The sequence below is a fragment of the Gavialis gangeticus genome, unplaced genomic scaffold (genome assembly GCF_001723915.1).
Source record: "Gavialis gangeticus isolate Ggan-Ray unplaced genomic scaffold, GavGan_comp1, whole genome shotgun sequence".
Classification (NCBI taxonomy): domain Eukaryota; kingdom Metazoa; phylum Chordata; order Crocodylia; family Gavialidae; genus Gavialis; species Gavialis gangeticus.
This window is the reverse complement of record NW_017729024.1, coordinates 1,185,651-1,213,245: the sequence shown is the minus strand read 5'-3', so window position 1 is coordinate 1,213,245 and position 27,595 is coordinate 1,185,651. Positions and strand designations below refer to the sequence as shown.

At 41.8% G+C, this 27,595-nt stretch overlaps 1 protein-coding gene across 1 annotated transcript; it reads left to right on the top strand.

Moving 5' to 3' along the window:
* Positions 1-20: 20 nt before the first annotated feature.
* On the top strand, positions 21-21,669 carry DCAF10 (DDB1 and CUL4 associated factor 10; the record flags this gene model as incomplete). Its single annotated transcript, XM_019518174.1, has 7 exons — positions 21-205; positions 3,943-4,056; positions 12,972-13,169; positions 13,645-13,847; positions 15,431-15,541; positions 17,202-17,347; positions 20,260-21,669. Coding segments are annotated over 7 exons (1,326 nt in total), but the record flags the coding sequence as incomplete, so codon positions are not given.
* Positions 21,670-27,595: the final 5,926 nt, after the last annotated feature.

Genomic DNA, 27,595 nt, shown 5'->3' with positions numbered 1-27,595 from the left:
CGGGCCCCGGCGGGGTTGGGGGCCGGGGCGGGCTGCTGGGCTGGCTGCGGCGGCGGGGCCTGGGCCGGGGGCCCTTCGTGGACCCGGCGCGGGACAACTACCGCGCCTTGACGGGGCTGTACAGCGCCATCCAGCCCGCCGACTCTGTGTCGCTCAGCACCCGCACGCACGGCGCCGTCTTCAACCTCGAGTACTCGCCCGACGGGTAAGGCCGGGCCCGGGCCGCCCCCTTCGCGGGTGTCGGGCCCGGGGCTGGGAGGAGCCGCCTGTTGCCTTCCCTGTGAGGGGCCCGAGCGCTGCCCTGAGCCGTGGGGGCAGGAATGGCAGCGCTGTGTGCCCACCCAGGGAGCCTCTTATGTAACCGAGGCATAATGCTAAGGCCAGTAAGCGATCAAACCTCTGCAGGTAGAAATAGCGCATCCACAAATCCTTAAACAAAGCACAGTCCACAAAGCCTCTTTCCAGGGTGTCCCAAATCCCCTGATTCTTGGTGGGCAGCAGAAATCTTCCCCACAAAATGTGGTGTGTTGGATCCTGCTCATCACCTGACTGGTTTTTGAATGATAAGGGATGTGTTAATCCGAAGCAGTAGGTAAAAGTTTAAGCTAATTAATCAATTTCTGCACTTGATAAAGCCTAGTTGGATTTATTTCCTCTTCTTTTTTAATGGAAAATGTTGCTAATGGAAACTCAGTATGCATCTGTTCATGTTTTGTGAGGCCAAACCCTTGCTTGTGCAAGTAATGCCACTGACTTCAGGAAGATTAGCAAAACTGACTGCTGACAGTGGTGTGGCTAATAGTGCATGCATTTAGGATGCTGCTTTCTTGCAAAATATAAGGCTGGTTGCAGACAGAAAAACCTTGGGACCCGCCCTACCACCCCCAAGTGAATCCCCATCCTAATGACCACCTGGGCCATGTTCAGCAGATGCATACATTGCAGGGATTAGCTCAAAGTGTGGTACTTGACATTTTCAGTTTTATGCCTGCTTGGAGGAGACCAGATTTAGTTTTAATGTCTTACCTTTTGAGACCTGCTGAGAGTAGAAACAAGTTATTTGTGCACTGGGGAACTATGGCACTCTGCTGTCCAGCAATATATTTGCTTATAAGTGTAGCAGGTGACCTGGCAGTAGATTGGCATCATTCTGATTCTCATCTGATTTAGCAATTAGGCTACCGGCAGCAAGCACTCAGCAGTAGTAGTAGGGCATATCAATGGAGGATTAACCTAGCATTTTTGTGAGAGATCGGGGTTTGGAACCAAAGGAACATTACTTTGAATTATTTGAATTTGAAGTGTTATAGACCTGTAGCCCGTTCGTTTTAGACTAGAGGTAACAGAACGCTAAAATCTACTTTAAAATATAGACAAAATTAAAAAGAGGGAGTTAGATGAGCTTAAAGAAGGATGGAAGGTCCTAGAACAACAGCACAATGTGGAACAAGCAGAAGTCAGAAAAATATATTTGAACAATCACTTTTTGCAGCGTGTTTTCATTTTAGTTGACTTGCACCCCCCAAAGTGGACACAACCATATTTTGTTTCTGGACAACCAAATACAAAGTTTTAATGGCCAAGGACAAGCTGTGAGTGGTAATTATAGCCTCCCAGATGCACTAAAACTTAATCAGAGTCAAGTTCCAGTTCTCCTTTGATATCGGTAGCGAAACTACCGATGAACTCAAGCAGTTATGTCACACCAGATCTGGCTCCTTAATCTGCCTCATACGCCATTCTCAGAGCAGGACAGAATGAAATTTCAATAAGTACCAAACTGAGCCCTTGGCAGTTCTCACGTTGGGACAGATGAATTCCTCTGTCATGTTTCCAGTATGTAAGTGTATAGTCGTGGCAATTTTTCAAAACAACAGGGTCGGTCTTCTGCTGAGATTGCAGGAGCTGGTGGCATAAGGGATGGAAGTGAAATGTTTTATGCTGGGGTAGCTGTGCTGGTGATGTAAATACCTAGTGAAGGCGAGCAGTGTCAGTTCAGTGTTGCTTGCTATGGTGCAGCATAGTTACAACAGCACAAAGGTCCCCAGTTTGGACAGGACATGTTCATCTCTCCTGTCATCCTGTGCTGTCTGGAAGCACAAATTTGAGGAGCTACTGGATTCTAGTTTCTGGCAAATATTCTGGCAGGTATTCTGCTTCCTGGGGTTGGTGGAGCAGACAGCTGTCAGTCTTTGATGTGCTTCACTGCATTGTTTTAAAGCAGTTCAGAATCCTGTCATGCTAGGAAAATCCTTAGCCCTCCCTTTAGAACAACTTTAAAATCTACTTATAGGATAGGCAGTGGAAACTGATCTTAATAGTACTAAATTGGGCTTGGTAACATTTACCTGTCTTTAAAATGTTGTTTTATAGTAATGATAGAGGATACTATTGGCTAGTGCAAAATCATATTTCTTTAAAAGACTGTGGACTTTTGATGCTTTATATGGCTCTTTGGAATTCGGAAATTACCTTGCTGCCGCTTCCTTGTTGCTATTATCTATGAACATGTCTCTGCCCTAATATGTCCTACAGTCCTTGTGTAGTTAAATGAGACAAACCACAGGTTGGATGTCAAATGTTATCATTCTGATGAAGGCTAATTCAGTTAGTCAGTGTATGAATTTAGCTTTCTGGTGGAGCATTGTTTAACTAGTATATTCTGAATGTTTTCTTTGTACTGACTTTAACAGGATTTGAGTCAGTCCCCAAATAAGCAGCCACCCAGCCCAAATTTTAGAAAAAAGAAAGAATGGTTATAGTTTCCTAGGCCAAGAGGGACAGTCAGTTGGATTTGCTGCAGCTACTAGCTTGTTACTTAACATGCTCTGGTCCATGTTAGTTAACATGCCTAAAGGATGGTATCATAGTTTAAATAACAAAACCTTGCATTACTGATCAGCTGGTGCTTAAGTACATGGTGATTATATTTTATACTTCTGGATCTTTTTAAACTACTCCAGCTAGTAAGATGGTAATATGACCCACATTCTAGGATTCAGTGCCACATGTACTACTTATTTCTATGCTAGGTACGCTATTACTGTCAGTTCACCAAGCTTATTCAGAGCTGGCTATTAGAGGGTCTTTTAGGAATAGCATCTCTTGTCTCTTCAGGATAAGGGGGCAGACTAGATGATCCTAAGGTCCCGTCTAACCCTTGGATTCTAGTACACTATTCAAGCACAAATTGATATAGCTTTGCAAAATGCTTTAGACAAGTGTTTGCATTCCATAGGCGGAGGAAGACTGTGAAATGGCCACAGAAGTCTGTTATAAACTTTGGGTTAGAACCCATATTGTTGTCTACATCCTCTTTCTCCTTCCATTTAATAGGCTGCAGTTATGAACAGAGCTGCACACATACAGAGCTCCAGTTTCCATATGTATTCCTAGATTTTAATTCTCCCCCACCCAGTAGCCAGTAGGTTAGACTACAAAGGCACTGATGGGACAAAACACCCTTAGATAACACTTTGTTCAAAACTCTTATAACTCTACTCAGCCTGTGGATTGATCTGTGTTGTCATCAAGTTTTATGCAGTAGCGTAATAATTATAAATTAGCCGTTATTGAATTAAAGGGTTCACATGACCTGTCCAGTGGATATGCCAGCTATGTATCAATTTATGCCAGCTGCCAGACTGCAAAGGAGAGCAGGTTTTTTTTTTTCAGAACAGGTGACAAAGAAATGACTTCATAGTTGAGTAGACAGAATGCCAATGTTAAATTTCTTATATGAGACTGCACAGCGGAAAGAAGGCGATGGAACAAAGCTAGCTGCGCAAAATCGGAACAGAGTCTTGGGCTTTGTGAAATGTGCACAGTTGGTAACAAAGCAGAGATGAGAATAGGTCTAATGGATGCCTGTCAGAGTATTTAAAGACTTGACTTTACTTCATTAAATGAGTAATACCTTTCCTTTTCTCTTACTCTCTTCAGGTCAGTGCTGACTGTTGCTTGTGAACAGACTGAAGTTTTACTTTTTGACCCCATATCTTCAAAGCACATCAAAACTCTCTCTGAAGCTCATGAGGACTGTGTAAATAATATCAGGTCAGTCCCTTGGGGGAGGGAGTGTGGGGGGAAGCCAAGTTTAAATGTAAGAAAATGCCATCATTTTTTTAATGGTAGATGTTTTTTGTGCACTGTGGTGCTGTCATAATTTACCGTCCAGTCCTCTCTTCTACACATTTTATCCAGCCAACAGAATGTGATTTAATGTGTACTGTTTGTCTTGTTTTGCTGCATCCTGTTGCAGGGGAGGGAGTGAGGGAGAACAGGGTAAGAAGTAAAAGAGCAGTATTGTGTGTCTGGTTGCAATATGAAACATACACACTTGTTCCTTTAAATGACTGTGGTTTGAGGGATGCAGTGGAGGGCATGGTTTTTAAGGAATATTGGTTATTTCAGTTTGTCTAGTAACTGTGGGGTGTGTTTTGTAAGTACCAGGCACAGGAAGGAAAGGATTTGTATTTATACAAAGCCAGAACTTGGAAAGATTTAAAAAGATGGGCATTTATTTGGAAAGCAAGGATATTTGGTGTTTTAGTTTAATCAGGGTTTAGGAAAGGGAAATCACATAGTCAAGTCCTTAAACTAAGGGTGGGCAAAATGGCGGATCCAGCCAGAGGTCGGACTCCATTTCCCAGCAGCCCCTGCCTATGTCACTGCAGTCAGTTTCCATGGAGACCCCAGCAGCAGTGACAGCTCGGGGGCCAGGGTTTTCATGGAGACTGGCCCCAGCAGCACTGGCAGGGCACATGGCTGGCTGGGGAGCTGCTCTGTGGCCAAAGAAGGGATGTTGCAGTGGTGACAGCGTGGTCCAGAGCCAGGGCAGAGCTGCGATCCTCTGTCTGGATGCCCCTACCCAGAGTGTGGGGGCAGTGGATCACAGCTCTGTCCCAGCTCTGGACCATGCTGTCATCACTGCAGGATCCCAGCCCTGGAGCAGCCTCATGTCCTGCCAGTGCTGCTGAGGCTGGTCTCCATGGAAACCATGGCCTCATTGTCACTGCTGGAGTCTCCATGGAAACCAGCTGCAGCAACATGGGCAGGGGATGCTGGGAAATGGAGTCTACCACTGGCCAGACTTTGCCCGCCCTTACCTTAAACCAGTCTCTGACTCTGGAATTAGAATGTGACCTTCACTGGGGACTGATTATCTACTACAGGGTTCCTTGCACCTGAGACTACCATCATTGGAGACAGAATTGTGGCCTATAGATGGAGTGAGAAGCTGATGCAGTGTGGCAAGTCTTATGTCAAAGTGAAGATGTCCCATTGGGTTTGTCAAACAAAGAGTTTTGACATTGAACTAAACAATGAATGTGATGGACTGCACTGTATTAGAATCTAACTCTCAAAACTTACTGTCTGTTTATAAAGGAGGTGGGAACCCCTGATAATCTGAGGGGCCTGAGTCATAAGTTTCTGTGGAAAACTGTTAAACTTTAAATATGTAGTTATTACAGTTGTGAAGGTAGTCTCCCAAATGGGAGCTGATGCAGTGTTGCCTGTCTGAGCCTGTAGACAGGATTACAGCTTCTGTTAGCTCATAGCTTCTCAAGATTGCAGCAGGACAAATTGACATGGCCAGTTTTATTGCTACTCTTCAGAATTCTGGAGAAAAATGATTGATGGGTTCACACTGTGGCTTGTTCAGCACAAGAAGAGTGATGATTAAATATTTTTGGAAGACCTCAACAAGAGAACTTGGTGATGTGTTGCATAATGAAGATACCTTCCTGTGCTGCCCCTCCTCTCTCTTCTTAAAAGTGGGGGCTGAAGCTTTGTTTTTCAGACACTCTTTACCCAAAGTCTTGTATGAAAGATGAACAGTTAAAGGTGGGAGTGCAAAAGCAAAGACTGATTTTTCCCAAGAGGCATTAACAAGGGACCTTTCTGCTGAAGTCCTGTTGTACTCTGAGTGTACATTCTGCTACCCTAACCTCCTCCTTATTCCGGGACTCCACACCTTGAATTTAGAAGTATATTCTATTTACGTTATACTCTAAAAATGATTTTTATTTGTTCATTTATTTATTTTTAAATAAGGCATCCTTGGGTTCCTTGTTTGTCAAAGGTTTTCATATCAGACATTCTTAGTTTATAACCAAAAGTGGCCTGATTGGTTAATATACCAATCTGCCAATATAAGCTGAATTAGGAGGCAAACCTGATGCTTTCCTTTTCAGGCATCTCTGCTCTGGGTTCTACTTTTTGTATTCAACTGAAACTGTTTGTGCTAGTGTCTGACTCCTAGTGACCTAGCCAAGTCTCAGAGCCAGTTTTCCATCCCCCTCCTTGGCCTATGAGCTGCCTTATGGGAAGCTGACCATGTTCTTCTTGAAATCTGGTCCTTCCCTGGCTGTTGTGATTTTTGCCCTTCCTGCTTCTGCTGCTCTTCTACTTGTCATGTCAAAAGATCCTCTTTGTCCCCCCCTTTCTCCTTTCTGTGAGGTGTCCCACAGGGCCCTCCCCTTCATGTCCCTGTACTTTATCGGGGTAATCTCAGTCACAAATACCAATTCAACTGCCATCTCTCTGCAGACAGCTCACAGATATACCTGTTGGTTCCAGATTTGCTGCCTCCTATCCAAACACAACTCTTAACCCAGTGATTCTCAACCAGAGTACTGAAAGGTCCTTTTAAGGGTGTAACACAGTATTTGCACTGCAGGGTGTGCAGATACCTACACAAGATAAACCCAGAGATTTCAAATAAGAATTTATAGTGCCAGAAACATTCTAGCATGTTATGGTCTTCCCAAGTTCTTTGCAACAGAGGAATTGCTCTATTGTTTTTCTGTGGTCAAATAATGAGCAAAATTAAGCTTTTGGAAATGGAATGCCAGTAATTCAGAGACATTATGGAGGGGGTACATTATGGAGGGGGTGTCTTGAGTCTAAAAAGGTTAAACTACTGTCTGAAACTGTCATTTTGACATGAAAATAGAGTTGAAGTTCAGTATGCCAAAAACAGTTAATCTTTCTATTTAAGACATTCTGCTGTTCCATTTCTTGATCACTGTGGGTATCCCCTCTATCCTGTCTGTCATTTAGGCCCATGATCTCATTATTATCTTTGACTTGGACTTCTCTCCAAGTACTGGTATCCAGGTTCTGTCTGAATCGTTCAGGTCCTTTTTGCAGTACACCTCAGTGACATTACTGCCTTTCATGTCTCCACCCAGGTGAAACTTGTGGCAGAGTTTAACCTCGCCTCTTACTTGCTGCAGCATCCTTTTGTCCAACTTTTGAGTAGTACAGCCTTGTCCTGCCTACCCATTCAGGATGGATCTGCAAAATTCGTTTTTCTAGCTCATTGTTTCAGCTGTGTCATTGTCCCCCACCCTGCTGCCCCGTGTATACTAGAACCCTAGTCCATAATTGGATAGTCTAGGTGCTCTGGTAATACAAATGATATCTCCAGTGAAAAACACTCAGCAAACCAAGTGTTGCCTCTAATGACATGTTTGACATAATCTAGATGCTAAGAGCTTTGAAATACATGGGTGATTATGCTGAATATAAATGTATATTTTTCGGGTACAAAAATAACTGACTTAAACTTGGAACTGATGGACAAGGAAGTCTATCACCCATTTCGCTTGTCCATTGCTATGCCAGTTCATCAGAGATAGTTAGGTAAAAAGCTTACAGCTTATCCTTGGGTCATTCCCAGTGTAGTCAGTCACGTCAGCAGACTTGTGAAGAGGTGCAATTTTTAGATGGTCTGTAATTAAGAGAAATACAGTTCAACTCTTAGGTGGTGTTTATCCCTGTCCCTTTATTTTTATAATCTTGCATCTCTGCCTTCTCTTGTTCTGGTCTGCAAAGGATAGCAGCAGGTACAATTACTTTGGTCGCTAGTGCTCTCCTTGTCCCATTACAGCCAGTCCTGGTGATCTTTTTGGTTTTATTTACTCTGGACTTATTGTCAGATGCTTTTGCAAGCACCTTCCATGCAACACACTTGCTTACTTTCAGACAAGCAGTTGTATCTTTTTCTCTTGTTAAAGCAAAGCAAAATCCTACATTTTTATAGCAAAAATGACCCTACAGTCATTTTTTATCCTGTGTGTATTATAAAAATTTCACCCAGTGACTTTCACACTGGCCCACCAACTTCTGATTGTAGTAGAGCGTGATTTTTAGAAGACATGTAGACTTGATATGAGATGCTTCAAATGGCAAAACCTCATACTTCCCTTAATAGCTTTTTCTAGTGGCTTATTACTCTCACTAACTAAAGAAAATCATCCTGTTTTCTTAGTTTGGGTTTCCTAGCCTCACCTTGTATCCCTGACTTATCAGCCTTTGTCTGCTAGAGCAAAGAGCTTTGTGCCATTTGACACCACCCTTCTATGCAGGTTCTTGCAGACCATCAAATTGCCTGTTGCCACCTCAAGCTGGGATGGGTTTTAGCCAGAGACCAGAGTGTGTGAGGATAAAAAGTTTTTACCTGCTAGGATAATTGCCCCTCTGCCTGCCATAATGTAACTAGTGTGACCCATAGACTTGCTCCGTCCTGACTGCCTTCCTTGACTTTAAGATGTTTGGCATCTTCCTTCAGATAAGACTTATTGCTATAAATAGGATCCATGCTTATTCCAGGAAGTGGATGGTGTGAGTGTGGAGTGATACAAGGGTGCACTACATGTGCCTTATTTGGCGTATGTGGTGGATGATGATGCTCAGTGAATGAGTTAGGACAGCATGTTTAACTGTGAGAAGAAGTGGGTGGATAAAGATCAGGATTTGGAAACAAACACAACTTTAAATAAATACTTTTTAGTTATATGATACAATAGAAGTACAATGAAACTGATTTTAAAGCAGAAATGTATGTGAGAGACAAGAATTGCTGTGGATGATACCTTTTATTGGACCAACTGTTCAAATGGGAGGGATATTAGACAGGCTTTTGGGTACAAAGTACCCTTCCTCAGATCTGAGTTGTCTCTGTTGTATTTTAATTTCCTAATTAAAATTAGAGTTTTAAATTACATAAAGATTTATTTTTAAGCTTGATCCTTAAAAGATGGGTGTCTCTTTTTAAAAAGACGTGTTCAAGATCCTCTATAAGAATGAGAGACCAAATGGCACCAGATGAACAAGCAAATAGCATGTGCAGTATTGATAGCCATCACCACTTTCTAGCATGTAGTCAGTTCATGCTCTCCCAGGATCTGTGCCTTGAAGTTGTAACTATTTGCAGTTCAGCCTGTGGATTAAATGAGGTATGGTGTCAATTAAAAAGAAAAATGTGTGCTTGTCAACAGCAGCTATATTATAAAACATGCACAAAAAGAGGATGGAAGTGTTGGACTAAGGCTTAGAGAAGGTGAGATCTAGATAGAAGATGAGAAGCCTGGCAGCAGAAGCTGATGCTAAGAGGTGGATGGCATGAAAGTGGAGCCAGCATCCACATCCTGAGCAGTAGGTTAGGACTTGGATGGAGAGCTTCCTGGCTCCTACTGTGTTGCCTGCTTCCAGTCCTGTCTGCACCTCACTTTGCTCGCCCTATAGCCACAGTGAATGATCCCAGAGTTGTGCTAACTTTCTGCTGGTCGCTGAATAAAGGAAGAGGCAGTGAAGCCAAAGGCAAAATTAATGGAATGAATGCTTGCTTTCAGGATTCTAGGGCATGAACATGAAGGGATCCTGGTTTTCTCTGATTTAAAAAAAACAACAAACCCCCCAATTTTTGGTCTTAAAAAAAAAAGTAACCCCAAATCTAGATGGATGGATGGATTTCATTTTAATCAAGGAAAATGTGGATTTAGGGTTACTTTTTTTAACCAAAAATTAGGGATTTTTTTTTAAATCGGAGAAAACCAAGATCCCTAGTGATTATAAAGGAACTTTTGAAAAAGCTGGACACCCTCTCCTGCTCCCCACCTTAATTTTTCTTTTAAATGTGTCTGAGGTAACTGTACTGTAACTTTAAAGACAAATAGTAAGCTGAAAGTGGAACGGTGAAGTGAATATTTTACTCTGTGCTGGTCACCTGTTTGCTGGACTGATTCTTCTGTTTTCAAAAAGCATCTTCTGCTTCTCTGCTAACTTTGGGCCAGATTTTGAGAAATGCCTGTGTACTGTGTAATAACCCTGGATGTCTGATGAGCTGCCTCTTGGTAGGTTCTGTGTACAAATGCACTTTTGAAAAATTGACTGCTGCTAATTTTGTTTTGTCAAATTTTAAAACAATCTACTTTGTCATGTTTAGTGACATAGCCAGCTACAGTGAGGTCTGACTTGTGTTTGCCTCCTTCACTGATTCACTCAGCTATTTAAGAGAGCGTGGTGTTATGCTGTACAAAACAGAGAAATGCCCTCTATCCTAGGGAGTGTAGCCAAAAAAAAAAGTCTTGGATGTAAAATGTCCTAGGTACCTTAGTAGCATGGGTGCCTTTTACAGTGAGGCAAGGTTAAATAAGTGGATTAATTACAGTAGGCTTCACAGAAAATATCAGGGTTTCTTTAAAAGGGGGATTTGAATTAGGCAAAGTGAGTATTTTTATACAGCAGTAATGGGAGGAAGAGTCAGAGGAGGAATGAAGCAGTAGCAGACAAGGCAGAAACAAAGGAAGATGAGAGCAGGACAGTGTTGTCTGGTCTGTGCTCTCTGGGAGTCTAGAAACCAGAATTCCTATTGTTTTCAGCACTTTGCCTGTTCACAGAAGTAGAGGAATCCACATGCCAAGGTGAAGGCTGAAGGTCTAAATTAAATTTGACAGCCTTGATATCGGAGGTTCCTAAACAATCAGCCGTGGGAAAATCCTACCAATGATCTGAACTCTGGATAGTCATGGGGTGCTCATGCCTCATTTGTGTCTGTTACATTGCATTAAAAGATGAGAGTTGATGCATTTTAACTTCCTTGGTGCTTTCCACATGGGCAGTTGCTTTTACTGCCACAGGGATGATGTGTAATCTCCATGGGCCCTGGTTTTCCTTGATTTAAAAAATGGCAAATTCTCTGATTTTTAAAAACCCCAAAATCCATGATTTAAAGTGAAAGGCCCCCCACACTCCAGCCGTGCTGGTGTTCCTCACTCACTCCCCCCACAATAGCTCCCCAACCCTGCAGGAGGGAGGGCCCCCAGCTGCCAGGGCTATGGGGCCGGGGACCCAGGTCCTCAGTCCCCTGCCCCAACAGAAGGCAGCAGCTGCTGCAGCAGGAACACAGCCAGCTCCCCTACTGCTGCAGACTGCATGGGGGCGAGGCTGGCTACTAGCTGCAGCATGCACTCCTGAGGGTAGGGGGGACCTGTGCGCCTCCCCCCCCCCCAGATTTGTGCGGGGGCAGGGGCAGGGCTTCTTGCCCTGCTGCCCTCCCCCAGGGCCTCTGGAGTGCAGCGTGTGTTACCCAGTGTGGCAGGGCACAGTGGGACTGCGCAGGAAAGCTGCTTGCCTGTGTGAGCTCTGTGATGCCCTGGCAACACTTCCCCTGCGAGTGGAGGCAGCAGCAAGAGGTGCAAACCTGCACTGCTGTCTGTGCTGCCCCCGTGCACACAGGGGAAGTGTGGCCAGGGCAGTTTGGAACTTGCAGTGGCAGGCAACTTTCCTGCTGTGCCCTGCTGTGCCGGGTTGCACACGCTGTGCTGGGGAGGCCATGGGGGAGGGCAGCAGGGTGGGGGACCATGAGACTGCAGTGTGCACCCCCCTGTCCCCACCCTCCACACAGATTGGGTGCGTGCAGGTCCCCCCCCTGCCCCGAAGTGCGTGTAGCGGGAACTGTGTGCTGTTGGCTGAGCGGGCTCTGTGCCTCCTTGCGTGGCTTCCCGCACTCCTACAGGAAGCCACCCATGGAGGCACAAAGCTGGTCCGGACTGCCCCACAGTGCACGGACCAGGATCTATGCGCTATCAGCCCAAATGAGCTCCCCGCTTCTGTGTGCAACTTCCGTGAGAGGCCTTATAGCATGCTGCCAGGCAGGCAGGCACGCCTGCGGGAAGCTGGCTGGGGGCTGAGGGAGTGGGGAGGGGGCTGGGGAAAGCCCCATAAGGAGTGCCTGCCCAGCTGTGGTACATGGACTGGGAGCAGCACGCTATTGGCCTGAGTGGGCTCCCCACTTCCCTGTTCAGCTTCCCTGAAGGGCCAACAGCAGCTGCTCCTGGGCCATGCACCACCAGTGAGCACTCCACGTGGGGCTTCCCCAACACCTCCCTGCTCCTCAGCCCCCTGCCTCACACCTATGTCCTGCCTGCCACCCATGGCCCTCCCAGCCCTGCCAGTGCCCCTGGCTATGACCTGTAGCCCCCCAGCCCCCTGCAAATCCCACTTACCTTAGGATCCAGGAAGGAAAGTGAACCTAAGTCCAGCCTTGGGTCAAGAGCCTCAGGCCCTGCCCTTTTCATCCCCCTCTCCCTCTCACTCTGGGCAGGGTTGTGGGTTTCCCACTCTTTTTGCAAGGAGCTCTTGCAGGCTGGATCCCTGCCACCTGCAGAGCTCTTTGTAAGAGTGGGGCATCTGCAGGTATCTCTGTTAAAAGGGAGAATCTGTTTTTTCTCTGATAAAGGCAGGAAATCCATGGTTTTCTCTCTTTTTCCATGAGAAACAAAACCTGGATCCCTGGTGATCTCCAGCAAAAGATTATTTGATTCAGGGATGTCCTCATAGCAGTTATACAAACTTTATGTGGTTGGTGCTGTAATAAAAATTGTCATTCCATGTTTTAGTTTTGTTTTGTAGATCTGGTTGCATGCTCTCCTCAGTTTATACTTTGAAAGGATTAGGGAGGTAAACAAATATCCCTGCTACTCTTTGAGGCAAAAATGTAAAATGTTTGTTGGGGGATCCTATCTACTACTGTAAACTATCTTTCATTTGTAATGGTTTGTCACAAAAAATTAAAACCCACAAATACCAGTTCAGGAATAACTAAGTATGAGGTAATAGTGCCTTGGCTGTACCATGGATCTGAGTTCATTTTGATAGTTAGTTTTCTGTCCGTTTTACAGGTTTCTAGATAATCGACTGTTTGCAACTTGTTCTGATGACACTACAATAGCACTTTGGGATCTGAGAAAACTAAACACAAAAGTGTGCACTTTACATGGTCACACCAGCTGGGTGAAGAATATTGAGTATGACACCAATACCAGACTACTGGTGACATCTGGGTTTGATGGAAACGTGATCATTTGGGACACCAACAGGTATACGGGTGGTGTATGTCCATTAATGCATGAACTGTGAGAGGACAGGACTCTCCTAAATGTGAATAGCAGGATGAAGACACACTGTTTGGAATGAAAGCTTAGTAAGTTCTTTAATACAATCATTGTGGTCATTCATCAGCCAACAGTGACTGTCACAAATTTGAACTGCCTTAGTACAGTGAAAACCAAGGAACTAAAAGGAAGCTATCTTGAGCGAGCTGAGACTCCAAAAAAATGATTCTTAAAAGCTGAAAATTGGCAGAATTAACTTGAAATGCAAGTGCAGATTTCCAGTCTCTATTTGAAGTCCATCTTAAGTGATACACAAAAATAACAAGTGAATTAGTTCCTGGGAAAGAGGGGGTGTTCATCACCCACTTTATCTGCTTATGAACCTAACTTACAGATTTCAGATGCTGACCTCAGGCTCCTATTTTTCAGTCCTAACCATCTTTCCTCCTTCACTGTCCAGGTGCACAGAAGATGGATGTCCTCACAAGAAGTTTTTTCACACCCGGTTTCTCATGCGGATGAGATTGACACCAGACTGTTCGAAAATGTTGATCTCGACCTCCTCTGGATATCTCCTGATTTTGCATGACCTTGATTTAAACAAGTCTTTAGAGGTTGGCAGCTATCCAATTTTAAGAGCCAGAAGAACTGCATCAAGTTCAGGTAAATTGTCACTGATGTCTTGCATCATACATTTCTTGATAGATGTATTATTTTAGACTATTCCCTTGACCAGTAGGAAGCAGGGAGGAGTGACTAGGAAGATTTATGTGATAGGTTGTTCAAGGGCACTTTGGTTCTGTGGCTTGACACCTAACAAGACCCATGATTCTGAATGATACTAAATATTTACAGTTTTTTTTATCATAGAAAAGTAGGACTGGAAGTTCTGCTCCCTGCTAAAAGCAGGATGATTCCTGACTAAATCGTCCCATTCTTGTATCTGTTCAACCTGCTTATGAAAATATCCAGAAATGGAAATCCCACAACTTCCCTTGGTGGCCTTTTCCAGTGCTTGAGAGATGGAATGAAATGCCTTCACATCAGAGCATGACAAATGGAGTCATTTTGTCTGTGTGGTAAAGGCCCATTTCCTGTCACTTTAACACTCCAGGTAGTGCAGGAAACTTAGGTCCTGGCTAGAGTTTGTGTTGCTAAGAGCAGACTGATTAGCACTGTTGAGAGGCAGAGACAAGGTGTCTACCCTTACTGGTATGCAAGTGTAGCTGTACTGCTTCCCGGTGGGTTTAGTGTACACAGAGCCACACAGCCTGTGTGTGCATGGGCAGCACTGCTTGGCACAATGAGCTTACAACCTGGACTTTGTGGCTGGGACCATATGACTTCACAATAAAAAGTTTTGTGGCTTGTGTTTTGCAATGTTACAACAACAGAACCAAAAAGTGAAGAAAAAGAAAAAACTGTGTGCATGTCCTTTCTTTGTTTAGTTCCTTTATCTTGGCAGAACTGCCACAAGCTTCTTACTCAGCCAGACAATGGAATTTAATGTTTGGGGCTACTCTGAAACTTGACTCTAAAAATGGCATAACAGATTTTCCTTTTTGTTGCCATCTTACTAACTTGCTGTAGTTACTAGTGAACAAAGAAACTGATTTCTAACAGCCACTCGCATGTTGTTGTCCTGAAGTCTGTAAGCCAAATTGGATTCTTGTCTTCTGATTCATCTCCATCTATTATAAAGATGCTGCAGGTCAAACCCTGTTTCAGTTGCATTTGGAGTGGCACAAGTACGAACAGGGAAGGGTTTTACTTCCACCATCATTTTAAGTGAAGATGCACGAGAAGGAAAGTATTCAATTTGTCCCTTAGATCCGAGGTTCAGTTTGTAGAGTGTTGGCAGTTGACTTGAAACCGAGCCTGTTAAACTTTTAGGCTTATTTTTTTCAGGGTATAGTCAAAGATGGAAGCCAAAAGCTTTTGGGCCAGACTTTTAAAAGCATTTATGTGTCAGCACCCATTCAGTTGGCCTTGAACAGTATTAACTCTTTAAACTTTGGGTTTTGTTTTTGTTTTTTAATTAATACTAATCCATTGTGGTCTACATATGGCAGTTCAGTATCAGACCCCTTTGTTTGGAGGCAGTTCTTAAAAAAAAAACCCATTGTCCTAGCAAGATGCATATGCAGGTAAAACAGTAAAGTTATTTATTGAAGGGATAAAATGAGTTGCATACAAAACAAAAGCTGGGCTAACCTATTAATTTATATGGGTACTGCTGTTTTCAGATATGACATCTTCCAGTTCATCTGGTCCAAGAACTGTTGGTTCACCATGTCACCAGAATGATTCGGGTCCATTGTCTGAAAAACACATGTCCCGAACCTCACAAAGAGAAGGTATGTTAAGATTAAAACGGGTATGAGTAAGTGGGCCAAGGAATAACTAAGTGGCTTTTAAAACCTAAAAAGTAGTGTTGCTTTTTTAGTAGTCTTATGTACTTTCCTACTTATTTAAAATAAGACTAGTAAGAAAAACAGATCTTACTAGGATTTACATCAAATCAGTATATCATCAGCTAGTGGTGTCTGGAGCTGATTTTATTTCTTTTCAGATTTCAGAAGGGGAATACTCACTTCACGGTAGTATATAAACACTTTTATGCCTGGGAAATTACAATCTAATTGTATTGTGTAGCATGTTGTACCATTCAAATGTGAATGCCTACTGGTAGGGGCATTCCTCAAATGCAAAAGGGGAATGGAAAAACTCACTGGTTGGGGGTTTTTGCAGGGGAGCGGGGGGTTTAGTGTGACTGGATGGAAGCACTTGCAGTGAGCTTGAACTTTATGGCATTTTTAGTCAGATTTCTTTTTCGCTCAACAGAACTCCTTGCTGTTTTGTGTTTCTTTATCTCTGTTTGCTTCAGTGACAGATAAGTGTTTACTGGTGCTCCATGCAGAGCCTACGTAGAGTGAGTGGCCAGATCCTGTTCCTTGGGTATTAACTGGCTTTTTTTATAAAGTTCCATTTACAAGGGAAAGTTGCCTGTTGAAGTAGGAAATACCATGCTCTATAGTTGGTTATAACTCAGTTTCCTTGCTGCACTGGACTTTGTGTGAATCTGTTCCCACCAACATAATAGGAATAGTGTTGTGGATACCTGATCGTGAGGTTTCTGGCCACAATGGCTATATAACTATCTAAATGAAAGGAGGCAGAATTTACTAATAAAGGTTTTGGTTACTGGTGGTGATGAATAAGAGGGAAAGATTCCAGCTTGAGGTTCAGCTCTCAGGGTGAGTTTGAAGAACTGGCAATAAATATAGTTCACTTGTAAACTGAGTAAGCTTCTTGTGCAGAATGCTCCTTACATAGTAAATTTTAAAGTTATGGCAGAATGGCAGTCTTTGAAACTACCTTCTGCAGTGACAGAAGTATGTAGGGATGATATCTCTGGCTTTGTGTATGCATTTGTGTTGTCCAAGATGGGTTTACACTAGGGTGCACCAACAGAGTTTTTTTGAGCTGATACTGATGGCCAATTTTTAACGAGCCATATCAGCCAATACCGATCCAATAGATGATGTGCAGCTGGGCAGCTTATGGAGCCTGAACTGAGGCTGTACACATGCACGAGGCATTTATTGGCCACATTATCGGCCACGTCAGCCAAAAATGCTGATTGCGACACCGTCAATTTTCCTTTTATTGGTGCTGATCTGATAGGGGACTGATGTATCAGTGCACCTCTAGTTGACATAGATATTATGAAGGACAAACTGTCAAAGCAAACGATTCTCCAGTTCTATTATTCCCTCATACATATTAACAGTTCACAAAACCTGCATCTCTTTACCCACCTATAGAACTGGTATACATTTCTCCCTAATGGTGTTAGATTTAATTTTTGTAAAGCACTGGAAATATCTGACAATGAGGCTAGATCCAAATATTGATTAAACTGCTTTTTTTTAATTTAGAGTTTGGCCACAAGTGAAGCAATAAGAATTGTAGTATAATGATGCTGTATGACAGATTTGGTATATATTTTCCTAGGTGGATCTCCACGAAATAGCCTTGAGGTATTAACACCAGAAGTTCCTGGAGAAAGAGATCGTGGTAACTGTATCACATCACTGCAGCTCCATCCTAAAGGATGGGCTACTCTTCTTCGGTGCTCAAGTAACACAGATGACCATGAGGTAAAGAAAACAAGAACAATTTTATATATGATGTACTTAGGGTTAAATATAGATTCTACATAATAAATAATGCCTTATTGGCAGGTGAAAATATGGTGCTTCTATTTCTGATTGATTCAGACTAAGCTAACTATTCGTAGTGATTCCCTTAAATATTTGTGCCATGCCTCTTTTATATTTTTACAAAGTTGATATTTTATCTCAATATGGGGATATATGGTCTCCAGTGGAGTCTTGAGTATTTCATTCACCATCATTAAGGAAAAACTGAATGCATACCTAGCCACATAGAGGACTTCAGGATATGCTGCAGGCAGTCTGGGAAACTTGATATTTGAGTGTGGTAAGGGATGGTGGGGAAACAAGCTGGGTCTGATGAGGAAAGACCTCAAATCCTGAGAGCTTCAGTGGGCTTTTACTCTTCAACTGTGTTACCTAAAAGATAGACAAATCTGAACCATGGAAATACCTCGAGCCATGAAGTAGCAAGCAGAACAAGAATGTATGTTAAAAATGATGGTGGTTTCTATGGCACAATGCAGTGCTGTGTAGAGAGGCCTAAACCAACTTCCCATGAGTCTCAGAAGTAGATAAACTGCATTAGTCTCTTTCCTGTGTTCTCTTTAATAAGCTCTTTTTCTCCCTGTTGACTAGCCTGGGGAGGGAAGAGCACAATGCTGATACATCTGTACTGGTTTTAGCTTTTATTTGCATGCTGTGGCACTGGGCTGAGTAAATATATACCAGCTTGCTTAGAGTTTAACGTGGGTATCTCTACACAGTGCTGCATTGCACTGTACAGACATGGCCCAGGAACACTTAGGCTATCTTTCTTGATGTTTTGAAGGGGAAAAATGAGTCTAACCATTTACAAATATTATCAATGCACTTCAACCAGGGGAGATGAGACTAGGTTGACCCAAGACCTTTTTTAAACGCAGTTTTTGCCTCGGCATTGTGTGGATGAAACATGCTTCCTGTAGCAACAGACAGTTTCCTAAAAATGCCAAGCTCCTCACATGGCAGCATTGTTCAAACTAACTGTATGGATATTAAGGACTTTAAGAACTGCACATGTGATGCTTTTAGTTATGGGATACCACTTTGCGTTCATAGCTCTTGACGATGCTAGCCATCTGTAACCGTTTTGATTACCACTAGCAGAAAATTTGTTGGCGTCCTAAATATTTGATGACCGGAGCTTCTGAATCTAATAATGCACACAGTGTGCCAGTAAGAGGTTAGCAGGTTAGAATTTGAACTCGCTCTCCTTATGTAAAAAATCAAGCATGCTGTGCTTAAGAGCTCTGTACTGCATCAGTTATTCTGGAGTGGCCTATTCCTTTAGCATCAATGACATTCCTGCTTTAGAGCATAAAATATAGAGCCTGCAGGGCATCTGGTGGGGCTGGGAATTCAGGGGTGAGGCATGTCAGTGAATTCTAGGGTATGGAGCCCTGTTGAAAATGTGTTTTGGTGGTAGGCAAACAACTGCCATGTTAACCCCCACAGATCTCTGATATCACTCACCCCACCACTGGAGGTAGATCTGAATCTGGCCCCTGAGGAACCCTGCAGCCCGGATCCGGTGTGGTGGGCCAAACAAGTTTGACATCCCTAGTTTAATGGATTAAAACAATTTAGTGTTTGCCAAAATGCACGTTTCTGCATATGTGCATTAAATGTCTGCAGAAGTAGGACTCCTGATCTCTCTTGCTTGATAAAGAAACAAGATCAGATAGTTGCCTGCTTGTTCTAATGCCTCTGGCTCAGAAAAAGCATCTTATCCTCTTTGGACTCTGGGAAATCACTCAAGTCCCTGGGGGATTGAATCGGTTACTCTTTTCATGCTGTGTTGGTGAGTTAGATGGTGTTCTGCACAAAAGTAAAAAAAAAAAAAAAATCTCCTGGTGTGCTTTTGCCTGTATTAGGTTAAAATGTTCATACTTTACATATCTGACTGAAATCAATGAAGTTTAGGGCAAGTGCTTTCAATATGGGTGGAGGAGGTCTCCATTACTTTGCAAAGAGCGTTGATCAGTTGGTGTCTTAAGTTGCATCCTTTTTTTTTTTTTTTATGTTTACTTGCTCTAAAGCTAAAATAAAATCACAATAGACCAAGATGAGTTGAAACTAGAAATGTAAACAAAACAGTGTCACAAACCTACTTATTGGGAAACTGTATGCAGTGGTTGAGGCTGAGTTCTAGAGTCGTTAGTTTGCAGGCTACTTCATAGATTCATTTGTGGTTTAAGGCCAGAAAGGGACCTTTACATTATCTCGGTGCCTTTTACTAGTGACCATCTTGGTCTGCTAAGTGAAAAGAAAATCGTTGTGAAACCTCAGTACTAGTGCAGGGTTGTGCCCAAACTTCCTGAGTTGTGTCCAGAGACCGATGGGATATTTTTACATTGCTTTCAGCGGAAAAAAAGGCTGCTTTTTTAATACTTACTATTTGACAGCTCCCTAGTTTACCTGTACCTGCTGCTGGCTGATTTACTTAAAATGGGTTTCATGCATACAAAGTAACATGCTTTCTACAAGCTTCTTGCCTACTAATTATTGGAAATCTGACAGACTTTTGCCAAACTTGAAAATGACTGGTCTTTGAACCATTGTAAGGTGAACTATTGTAAGATAAATTCTATAATTTTGTACTGCAAAGTAGGTTCTGAAATGCAGATTTTGGATTACCTTTTTCTCAGTGTCATAAGATGGAGTAGGGTACAAAATGTAATGTTGGCAGATGTTATGTGATATTAATGAAATATTTTAGATGCATTCATATTTGAAGAATGTAAGACTAGATGAGCAAAGTGTAGTGGCAGTTCCTGTGTCGTTCACTCTCCATGTGAAGAAATATCTGGGATACTGATGTTCATATAAAACTTTTCCTGTCTCTTCCTCCGCAGTGGACCTGTGTCTATGAATTCCAAGAGGGAGCCCCAGTGCGTCCTGTCTCACCCCGTTGTTCCCTACGACTGACTCATTGCATAGAAGAAGCTAACGTAGGCCGGGGTTATATCAAAGAACTCTGTTTCAGCCCTGATGGCCGAATGATTTCCTCCCCACATGGCTACGGGATCCGCTTGTTGGGGTTCGACACACAGTGCAGTGAACTTGTTGACTGTTTGCCCAAAGAAGCTGGTCCCTTGCAGGAAATCCGTTCTCTGTACTCACACAACGATGTGGTACTGACGACCAAGTTTTCTCCAACGCACTGTCAGATTGCCTCAGGGTGCCTTAGTGGACGTGTTTCTTTATATCAGCCAAAGTTCTAGGCACATCTTGCATCAACAGGAACTTCTCAGACATTTGTTTTTATAATTACTTCAGTTTAGTTGAAGTGTGTTCTTTTTAAAATCTTGTAAGTTTGAACAAGATCATAGTTACTATGGTCTGTGAACATACCAGTGAAATGAGTTCAGTCCAGCACTGTATACATCTGGCACTGTATACACAAGCCAGATGCCCTGCACCCTGTGTTCAGCCTTTCATGCAGTCCCCTGCTCCTGCTGATCCTGTGCCATTGATCTCCAGTCTTTCTGGTTGGTTTGCACAGTAGCACTTGGTCTTTCTTTTCAACATGACTTCTGGTAGGCCACCTGCAAAATGTGTAGGGCAGGGGTGGGAAGAACAGTTAACCAAGCAAACATCCCCTCCCTGTTTCCACTGGTACAGTCTTTCCTCATCACAAAGGAACTGGACTTTCTTGCATGCACTCATTCAGCCTTTTTTGCTGCTGTAACTTTTCTTTGCAGTGAAGAGGTAATGGAACTGTTCTTACAGATACTAGATTAATTTTGCAACAGAAGAGAAGGGGGTAGAACACCCCCCCCCCCAAATCTACTTGCATTCCCAATATAATGAATTTGGTTCTTGGTGACTGGCTAGAAAAGTGTTTGTTACTTTTTCTAATGCTTTGCTGTAGTTAAATTTTAGGCTTTTTTTCTTAATTTGTATACACTGTTTATTATCAGATAGAAAATTTTCAGCGTGGAGATGCAGCTGCATTTCTTCAGTGAATTCAGTAGGAAAAGAATGCCGTAATGAATAGGAAGAATAAACATCATGCCTTGTAAGCATTGCAAAATAGCCTTTAGAAAAGTCTGGCATAAAGTGGCAAGTTATGTGTACCCCAACCACCAAGCTCTCTGTGACCCATAGTACGGAAAGCTTTTTATGGTAATAAAATCCTTTTTGGCATTTCGTTCTAAAAATTAAGAAATAACAACACTTTTTGCATTTCCCATTCTGTTAACTTGGTGGATTCCCAACTAATTCCCACAGAAGTGCATAATAAAATACTCTTGTAAAGTGCACAGATCTTAGCCACCTCCTTTATCCAAAGCGTAGCCCACAGAAGGTACTGTAATTGTACTAGTAAAGCTGTCTTTAAAGTTACTCTGTCAGTCTGGAACAGATCAAAGTATATCGGTCCAAAAATCATTTGCTCAAATTGGACTCTTCAGTGACAAGGGGCAATATTCATGTGAATGCTGAGTTTTACTTATTTGCAATGTAGGTACCCTTGTATAGTTGCTTCAATAGCTTATCACAAGGGTATAATTTTGAATGCCACTTCTAATCTGCATCAAAAAGATGATGTCCTCCAGTTGCTCAAAAGCCACTAGTGAGAGTGAGCAGATGTTTATATAACTTTACTCTCTGGGTGGAAAGTGAATGAGCTTAACTTCATGTATAACTCTGAGTGCCCATTGCGTGAAACTAGGAATGAAACACCAAGATTTGACACACTGCTTAGACTATAAGTAACAATATTTCCCACAGCTGGGTTGAGACTAGTGCAAGAGCTGAATGATTTTACATAAGAGTAAAACAGCAAGATGACTGCTGTAGGTAACAACGGATCTTTCAGCCTGATCTTATCAAAGTTGAGCTGAAATACTACCCATTTCAACCCCTCCTCCCCCCACCTTTTTAAAATTTGTTGGTTTAAATGCACAGAATTAGGATTGATAGGAAGTATATTTCTTGTCTAACTTCAGTCTTGAGAGTACTTTAATTTGCGCCACCTGGAAAAACCTGCAATATGTTCATGACCTAAGAATAAGAACCTAATTCGGCCAAAATATTCTTGGGAGCACAGTAGGAAATATTGCTGGAAAAAAGCTTCAGGGTTCTCCTTTGGCCTTCAATAGTCGAAGAGAATTTTAACAAAATACACTTTCTTTAGGATGAGTCCTTAAGAGAGCCTTCTGCCAAAGGCACCACATTGAGAGAAGAAAAATGAAATGGGAGGCGGCAGCGTTGAGCAGGTCATAGAACTAAAGGCTGGAAATCTGACAGTGGGCTTGGATTCCTCTATGCTTTACATGAGTAACTTCCTTGACACCTCTCATTCTAGGGGTTGGATGGAACTCGTGTTATGGGACTGCTGAGACCTATTTGGAGAACTAAAAAAAAAAAATCAGGAAAATCTTGTGTTTTGTTGGCAAAATATTCAGTAATAAAAAGCCTAAACATTGGATCTTTGCTATTGGAGGGCAGGGGTGAAGTGATTTGGTTAATGACTGCTGCACTGAGGATTGATTTCAAGTAGTTGATCATGCAGCACCTGAAAAACAGTTACAGTTTTGTCTTTGTAAATTTATTTGTGTAATTCTTTGCTGTTTCTCTTACTAAATGGCTCTTTAAAACTCTCAATGCAATAAGCACTTTGAGGAAGCCCTATGACACTTAGCTTAGCTATACTGTGCTCCATTAATTTAAAGTACAGGGAGCATCCCCTCTTCTCTTCAGATGATAACTGATATGAAACAATACTCCTTAGGTTCAACATAGGCAGATAAGGTTCTCTGGGTGAATCTGATATCTTTTATTAGACCAACTTGGGTTCAACATGAAATTTAAGTGAAACAACCATTTGGGTACTAAGAGTTCTGTTGTTCTTGTGGTAGCTACAACCACAAGTTCATAATAGCATTGGTGGCAGATTCAAAAAATTAAGCCAACTATTAGGATGTTTTGCTGTCTGAAATTTGTTTAAAATGGAAAGGAAATACATGTTGGAACAAACTTTTACCTGTTTAAACAGTTTTTACAGGAAGATAGGATAGAAATCACTCAGAACTGTTTTGGAAAATGCTTCCTCTCCTCTTTCCTCCTCCTGCCCCCCGCCCCCAAAAAACAACACCACAATGGCCAAATCCCATTAGATATAAATAGGATTGAATAACTATATATAGAATACAGAGAGATCCACTTAATTTGTATACTCTGTGCTCCTGTAAAATGACTCATTCAAAAAACTAATTATTGCAAATATGAATCACTCCCACATTCCTTCTACTCCTTGCTGCATGCATGGTTCATACTATTTAATAAACAATCTGCAAATCTGAACTTCCTAAGAATTGGATTTCTTGAACTGTGTATGAGACAGCTTACACGGTTTTTCTCATCTGTTATGTCAAGGACTGGAAATGACAATACTACATACACTGTGTATTAGCCTGACTGAGTGAGAAATACAAGCTATCCCACATAGAAGTCATAGAGACATAGGGCTGGAAAGGACCTCAAGGTCATCTAGTCCAACCCCCTGCCTGAGGCAGGGTGCTTAGTTGCAGAGGAACACAAGTTTATGCAAAGCTTGCAATACTTTTAGTTGGGTAGGGCTTTAATAAAAGAGAGGCCTAGACAAAAGTCTACAGAGATCAGTGTTTGAATTGTAAAACTATTAAATTAGGGTTCCTTTCAAGGCCACAGTGAAATGTTAGTTTAGTGTGACAGCCTGACAAGTGGGATTAAAGTTTATGCAGACTTGTACATGCAGCTAATTTGTGGAAACAGAATGAAAAGTTGTTGGCCAAAGCATGTGGATTTACACCACCTCCTTCCCTTCCACCTTCTTCCCCTCCCTGCTGGTATTGATTAGAAAAAAATATACCCCTAGAAATAATTATGTAGGGCACTGGTACCACACCTCTTCATTTTGCGGACCACAAAAGCTCTTTCCAGGGACCAGCTCTGCTCTAAACATCCCAAAATGCTGCTACTTAACTTGTTAAATACTTTATTGCATAGGCCAGTTTGGGAACCATATAAAAAAGGGAGAATCATGTGGAATAGCTCTTGGTAAATATTTGGACTTGTGAACACAGTATTCATTTCAAGTACAGGAAAGTACCATGGAAAGTCACTGCAGCTTTTGGTTGTAGATAGTCTAACTATTTAATTCTTTGAAATAGAGTATTTGACTTTTTTTTTTAATTATTCTTTGTCTATGAATATGCACTGAGTACTGCTTTTTTGAAGAATTCTACCTCATGACAATTTTTAAGGTATTGCTCTGAAACATTTGACACTATTTTTTCTGTACAGGGAACTGTTACTCTACTAAATAAATTACAGCTGTCCTACCACATGTAGGTACTATTTAAAATGCACAGCAATCCAGAGTGGTCAAAACAGGTCTGCGTGGTCCACTGCTTTGCAAGGCCTGACCATTAAGAATAAGGCCGATCAGAGGTTATCCTGCTCTAGGCCTTGGATCATATGTTAAGGGTGCTTTTTAGTGTCTGTTGAATGGCATAGAAGCAGATTCACTTTTATATGAAGACATGTTCCATCCATGTATGCTATAGGAATGTGGCTTGATCTCATTTGCAATAAGTTTCAGTTAGAACAAGTAGATAATGTTAGTTGTGGTAATTTGATAACTACTTTTTTTTAACTGCCTTTGAAAGTTTTCTGAAAGCCAATATATTTCACTTATGAAATATAATTGACAGCATCTAGAAACTTTGTTCAGTAATGCAGTTAGATGCTCTTGATTTCTTGATGATAGATACCATGATTTATATGAGATTTTTTTTGTCTTTCTGAATCATGTTGTTTTGCCTTACTGAATTAACAAAATGACTTGGTGTGTAAGATTTGCATTTTTTTTTAGATGGAAGAAAGGATTTATATACACTTCTGTTATTTTAAATTCCAGAAGGTAAACTGTGTCATGATTAACCTTTCCTGACAGCTACCTAAGGTGCAAAATTGTGTAAAGTCTATTCCTGATGGAAAAATGAGTTAACCTATCGTAGATCAACCTTGTATAACTAGTATGCTAAGCTAGTGGCTTAAATCAGTTATTTCTGTTTACATTATATTTTTCACCAGTCAAGTCCTACAATTTTAATTGGACTGTGGAATATGCAATAATCTCTCAAAGCATGATTTCATGCTCATTAGTTATTGTTGTAATTGTTTCATTGTTGGCATGAATGATCAGCAGAAGCAGATAAACTGCATAATTAAGAGCTCCATAAGAATATCAGTTTCAGAAGTGTTTATGAAAACCACAGCTAGTTCATTTTGAAGCCAGTAAATCTTCTGTAGTTTGTCCAGTGGCAATATTGTTGAAGTGAAATACATTTTTTAAATATTCCACTAGAGGTAGTTTGTTTGGTTTGTTTGTTCTTTTAAACCACCAGACTGTTACCCTTTTGGGTAAGGGAGAAATGGGGTAAAATGAAGTTAGTTAAAAATGGAGTTGCTTAAACATGCTTATACTTCATCAAGTTTCAGCTGGCATGTCTGAAATACTTTTTTTTCTTTTTTGTAGTTCAGGTTGGGGAAAGCAAAATGTACCTTGAAGGAACACAAATAATTTAAAGCACCCAATTCTGACCTGCTTTACTGTTAATCTGCTACGTCCTAGACATGATTTGAGATGTTTAGTTTCACCAGTAGATCTTCCTGTACATCCAACAATACTGTAGCTAAATGACAAGTGGCAAAAAATAATTCCTTAAAGAAGTCTCAAATAATACAAACATAGAAAGACGTTTTGGTATTACAAAGTAAAACTGAAGTCCATAGATTCAAGCCCTTCAGTCGTAAGATTGTCAGAAGGGAAGGATCGTCTCTAAACAATAGAGAACAGAAATAGCTGACAGTGTTCTTTTACATTTTTTTTTCAGTAACTTGTTTGCTTTGTGTGGAAGAGAAATCCTATTTCCTGATCTTAGCTAATGGTGCATTCTCTGCAACAGTGAACAGTTATTGATATTCAGCAGTCTCAAATGTAAGGCTTTTTAATACAAGAGCAAATTGTGCATGTAGAATATTTTGAAATACTTAAAAGGTTTCATAGTAAAAGGGTGGAGACAATACAATACATAAAGTATCCAAGCTCTTCTAAATATACTGTATCTACTCCTATACAGTAACTCTTACTGTTTGTGAAGTTTCTCTTGCTTGCATAATAAATTTAACATTTATTACAGCAATTCAGTGCTTTTCTTTAAAGCCAACAGGAAATGCATGTTAACTATGTTTAACTTCATGATGCCCTTTATGCTGAAAAATATCTGCTTGCTTCCTGCCCTCACTGCTACTTCAACTAGGGCAGAACTTTAACATAAAATGAATGCTTATAGTGAAATGACTTGTATGCATAATATGCATATTGTCCTTGTTCTCTAACATAGATGTCAGTGTGCCCTTGTGGGATGATGAGCTCTTCAGAGCAGGAATACTATTAACAGAAGTCTAAAACATTTTTGGTGAAGACTAGTGGTTCTCAACCTTTTTACATACAAGGCACCCTGAGAAATTGCTGATTCTTAGCTTTCACTTGCTTGTTGACTATGGAAAAATAGAACCATTTTCCTGTTGCAAAGAACTTTGAAAGGCCACAACAGAGTTGCTCTGATATTCTCTAAAGCAGGACTGTCCACTTCAAAACAGCTGAGGGCCACATGCCCCCCAGGGCTGCAACACTTGCAGGCAGGCAGGTGTACGCTTCCCTCTATAGTATGGCACCCTTCCTTACTTTCCAGTCTGAGGGCTCCCTCTCTGGCACTGCACCACAAATGTTCCTGGCCACCAGCTCCCCTGGCACCAGGCTGTGCTGTATTGCACTGTCCTGTCTCCTAGGGTGGGAGCATGCAGCAGAAATCAGGGGGGCCCCAAGACCACCAGTTAAATAGCCCTGCTCTAGAGCTTGATGCAGAAATGTATCTGGTATTAGAAAGGAGGACAATTCATCCCAAACATGAAGTGACTCTGTCAGTCAGAGGATCAAGACTGCCCTACTATCCTGAAGAGGAGGATGGGTTGGCATCTCTTAGCCTCCAGGATGTTAGTTTTCACATAATCATCAGGCCATCCCACAAGAAATACTTTCTACTAGTGTTTGCCCAGGTACACACTCAGCAAGGTCTTCCCATAAGCCTTAAGAGAGTCTTCATCAAGGTTCCTTCAGTGATATCCAGGGATCCTAGT